Source organism: Etheostoma spectabile, chromosome 15 (genome assembly GCF_008692095.1).
Source record: "Etheostoma spectabile isolate EspeVRDwgs_2016 chromosome 15, UIUC_Espe_1.0, whole genome shotgun sequence".
NCBI classification, from domain to species: domain Eukaryota; kingdom Metazoa; phylum Chordata; class Actinopteri; order Perciformes; family Percidae; genus Etheostoma; species Etheostoma spectabile.
In genome coordinates, this window is record NC_045747.1 from 2,523,079 (window position 1) to 2,527,537 (window position 4,459).

The 4,459-nt window shown below is 47.3% G+C and overlaps 1 protein-coding gene across 11 annotated transcripts in view; it reads left to right on the forward strand.

The window, feature by feature from the left end:
• Window positions 1-3,267, forward strand: part of ep300b (EP300 lysine acetyltransferase b) — a 34,276-nt gene extending 31,009 nt beyond the window's left edge. For 9 of the 11 annotated variants that reach the window (XM_032537235.1, XM_032537228.1, XM_032537231.1 and 6 more), the window contains one exon: window positions 1-324. This exon is cut by the window's left edge. In XM_032537235.1, coding sequence (XP_032393126.1) covers window positions 1-65 — 65 coding nt within the window. In that variant the 3' untranslated portion in view covers window positions 66-324. The other 2 variants (XM_032537238.1, XM_032537237.1) reach the window with 2 other exon arrangements.
• Window positions 3,268-4,459: the final 1,192 nt, after the last annotated feature.

A 4,459-nucleotide genomic window follows, 5' to 3' on the forward strand; every position in this document is an offset into this window, starting at 1 on the left:
ACAACAACAACAACAACAACAACAACAGCAGCAGCAACAACAAGCTCAGGGCCATGCTGCCTTGATGAATATGGTACAACAGCAGCAACAGCAAGGTGCTGGTGGTGGGATCCCAGGAGGAGCTGTCCCTGGAGTTGCCGGTGTCCCCGGGGCGGGTGTTGCCGGTGGGAACATCCCCCAGGCAGCCCTGCAGGAACTGTTACGGACTCTCCGCTCGCCTAGCTCACCACTCCAACAACAGCAAGTCCTCAACATCCTGCGATCTAACCCACAGCTCATGGCTGCTTTTATCAAGCAGAGAGCCTCAAAATACAAGGGGGTTCAGGGGGGACCAGGTGGTGTACCTGGGGGTCCTGGTCCCACAGGGGGTCCTGTTGGTAATGTCATGGCAGGAGGGGGCCCACAGGTGAACATGAATGCTACTGTTGGCGGCCAGCCAGGGATGCATATGGGTGGTCAGGGAGGGACAAATGTCAACATGCCCACTATGGCCCAGTTACAGCAAGTACAGCAGCAGCAACAGATACAACAACAACAACAACAACAACAACAACAACAACAGTTACAGCAGCAACAGTTACAGCAGCAACAACAACAGCTACAACAGCAACAGTTACAGCAACAGCAGTTGCAGCAGCAGCAGCAGCAGCACCAGCAGCAACAACAGTTAACACAACAACAACAGCAGAGGCCGCTGCTCAGCAGTTTACAACAGCAGCAAGTGGCAGCTCTCCAACAGCAGCGGCAACAGCAGCAGCAGCAGCAAGGGGGGGGAGGAGGAGGCGGGGGCGGAGGAGGAGGAGGAGGAGGAGGAGGAGGAGGAGTTATGCAGGGCCAGGGGCCACAGATGGGAATCAACAGTCCCCAGTTTAGAGAGCTGCTGCTGATGAGACGGCATCTCCAACAACAGCAGCAGCAGCAGCAGCAGCAGCAGCAAATGGGAGTAAGTCACGGTCAGTTCCAGCAGCCACAGCCACCACAGGGGCAAAGCTACATGGGACAGCCTGGAATGCAGCCTCCTGCCGTGGGACAGGGACCACCTGGAGGTCCACCTCATGGCCCCCAGCAGCCTGGTGGCCCCCCAGGCCAGCAGGGGCAGGGTTACCCTGGGTCGGTGACGCAGCAGCAGGTCACAGCTGCACTACAGCAGAGGCTCCAACACCAGCACCACCTCCAGATGCAGCAGCAGCAGCAGAATGCCATGGCTGGCCTGCCAGGGGGTGATGCAGGGCCAGGTGTAGGAGGTCCTCAGCAGCCACCTCAGGGCCCTCAGCCCACTCAAAGTGGCCCCCCACCTCCATCTTCTCAGGCGTTACTCCAACAGGCCATCCACCAGAGGCTCCAGCAGCAGCAGCAGCTCCAGCAGCAGCAGCAACAACAACAACAGCAGCAACAACAACAACAACAGCAGCAGCAGCAGCAGCAGCATCATCATCTGGGCCCTGGGGGGTCACCAGCCCATCACAGCAATCCCATGAGCCCTCAGCAGCCACAGCAGATGGCCCAGTCCCCACACCCACACCAACACCTGTCCACATCGCTAGCTAACCAGGTGCGATCCCCACAACCTTCACCCAGACCCCAGTCCCAGCCGCCACACTCCAGCCCGTCCCCACGCATGCAGCCCCAGCCCTCCCCACATCACATCTCCCCTCAGATGCAGACGGGTTCCCCACACCCAGGCCACCTGAACCAGCACCACCCGGGCATGGTGGTTCCTCCACAGCAACAGCCAACGAGCCAGCAGCAGCAGCAGCAACAGAACTCTATGGAGCAGTTTGGGTCGGACCAGAGCGGCATGCTATCTCAGCTGAGTGGCATGGCTGGTCTACATGGGCCGGGGGGCAACAGTCAGGACCCGCTTGGCCAGAATATGAATCACAACTCTTTAGACCTCATGTAGGAATTCTACTTAACGTGTCAAGTTGAGCTGAAACGCTCTGTGATTCTTCGCACAAACTGCACTCACCCAGGACAGTGTTATTGTTATTACTTAGCCTTTTTTTTTTATACTATTATAACATGTTATTTAAAATGTTCTCAATAAAGATGCATTGAACTGAACTTCCTATGGGAGATGAACAATAAATCAAGCAGTCGTTAAATAAATTAGAATAAATGAATTGTAAGTTATTGCTGTTAATATATTTTTTTTGCCAATTGTGGACAAAGAGGGGGATGGTTTCTCTAGCACCCCCCCCTCCCTCACCCCCGCCTCTTGCTGAATACAAGAAAGGTGATGTTTTCGGGGTTTTGGGGGTAAATAGGAGTACTTTTTTTAAGAAATGTTTTTAAGATTTTAAAAGTGGTCAAGAATTAAAGATGAAATGATTTAATGCAAAGAACTTTTTTATCGGTTTCGTTACCCCATCATTCAATCTGTCTGTCTATTTCTGTTTTGCAGAGTGATGTGGATTATTATTAATGTAAATCCAAACATGATGCATATCCATTTTTTTTTTTTAAATGTTTGAGTTTGCTTTATTTATTTTTTTCTTTTTTGGGGGCGGGGTGGGGGTGTTATGTTCCCTGAGACTGCTACAATTCGTATAGAAATATATTTTTGTTATGACTGTTATGATGGGGGTAGTGGATATTTCATTTCACTTTGGATGTCTTTAGTTGGGTCTGCCCAGGTGGGAATAATTAAATGTCAGTGTTTTGTTGCAGTGGTCGGGGGGGTCTGCTATGCGTTTGACATGTTGAACGGACATTGTGACGTCCCGGCCAGCTTCTGTATTGGACATCGGTCACGCTGGAAGGGACTCCTCCCTCGCAAACATGCAAGCCCTCTCCCTCGAATGTGTGTGCACTCCTTCCTTTAAAGACCCTTAATATGGAACAGTGGAGGCTTGGGGAGGGGGGGTGCATACCTGTGTGCCTGAAACATTTTGAGTACATGGGCTGGGATGTGAAAAAATGGGTGGGGTGGGCTCCTTAGTGTTTTTAGGATTCCGCTGTTTGGCATAAACAGAGGATTTTGATCCAAATGAACTGTGTTGCACAGAAAAGAGGAAAAGAGGAGATCTGAGCAGTCTGTCTCTTTCTGCCTCGTCCCCTTTGCTGCTCCCCTTGGACTTTAAATTCCCTACCCCCTCCTCTTCCTCTTCTGGAGGAAGTTGCTCTCCCTCCCATCAAACTCCATCCTCTTTATCTTTCTGCTAAGAACTTTGGGAGTTTAATTTAATATTTTTTACTGTACAAAGGAAACACAAACTGTGGATTCGAATACTGTTTTTTTTTATAATAAAATGAAAATTACCAACAGTGATGCGTCCTGCATGTGGCTGTGTGTATTTGATGAATATGAGAGGAATAAGGAGTCTAACTTTTTTTAAAAGACCCCTGGGACCCTGTATCTCAAAGTCCCAGTTGTTTATTCCGCTGCCCTTTGGCCTAAGCTCCGTTTCTCCAGTATCATAAAGCTGGTTCCCTTTAATTGAAGTAGATGACCTTGACTATTCTGCACAGCTAAACTGTTCGGGATCAGATCAAAACCTGTCAACGCCCCGGCCGTTGATCGAATTACAGTAAAACTTGAGTCGTTATTCCTACAGGGACAGAAACAGTCTTACATTAGGTTGTAGCACATATTTTATAATACCGTACTTTGTTATATCATGAGTTAAAAGTGTAATTAACTTTTTAGTAATGTTAACCTGTTTTTTGTTTGTGGAAAACAGTTTAACATCTGCAAATACATTGTATTTATTCTTTTAAAAAATGTCATTAGTAACCCTCAAGTTAAGTTTGAAAAACAAAATAATAATACATTTTATTTAACCGCGCCTTTCTGAACACTCAAGGTCACTTTACAGACAATAAAAGTGTAAGGAGTTTTAACAAAACAAATAAAACAAACAAAACAAAACAAAAAAAACAGGAACAGTGTATTTACAGATAAGCAAGTTGGAACAGATGGGTTTTTAGTCGAGTTTTGAACAGGGGGAGAGAAAAGCGCCACTATATTCAGTATATGGTCCTTGGAGTTAGAGCCCTGTGATCGAGATCACATCTGGAGAAAGTAAAGTAAATGCCAGCACTGACATGATGCTCACTGATCTTGTGATTTCACATTATATTATACATTTTTTCTTTTCCAGCTCAACCACAATTTTTCAAATCCACAGTAGGTAAACTTTAAGTAGCATGGTAATAAGAAGCTTCATGTCTTCTAAATGATGTTTCTTGTTAGTGTGTAGCCCCCCCCCACACACACACACTTCCGCTGCTGCACTTCAGGCATACTGAGCCCATGATTCAGAGAGTATGAACTTGAAGGCGTCACTTACAGTAATTTGTCTTTTCTGAAAGCAACACGTCCTCTAGTGGTGGCACATGGCAGTACGATTGTTCACTATCAAAGCAGTAGTAGTGGATGGATAAAACATTCAGTGATGGAAAGCATTATACTGTTACTGCATATTTTACCAGAGTTTAAGTAAAATAGCTGGTTTAA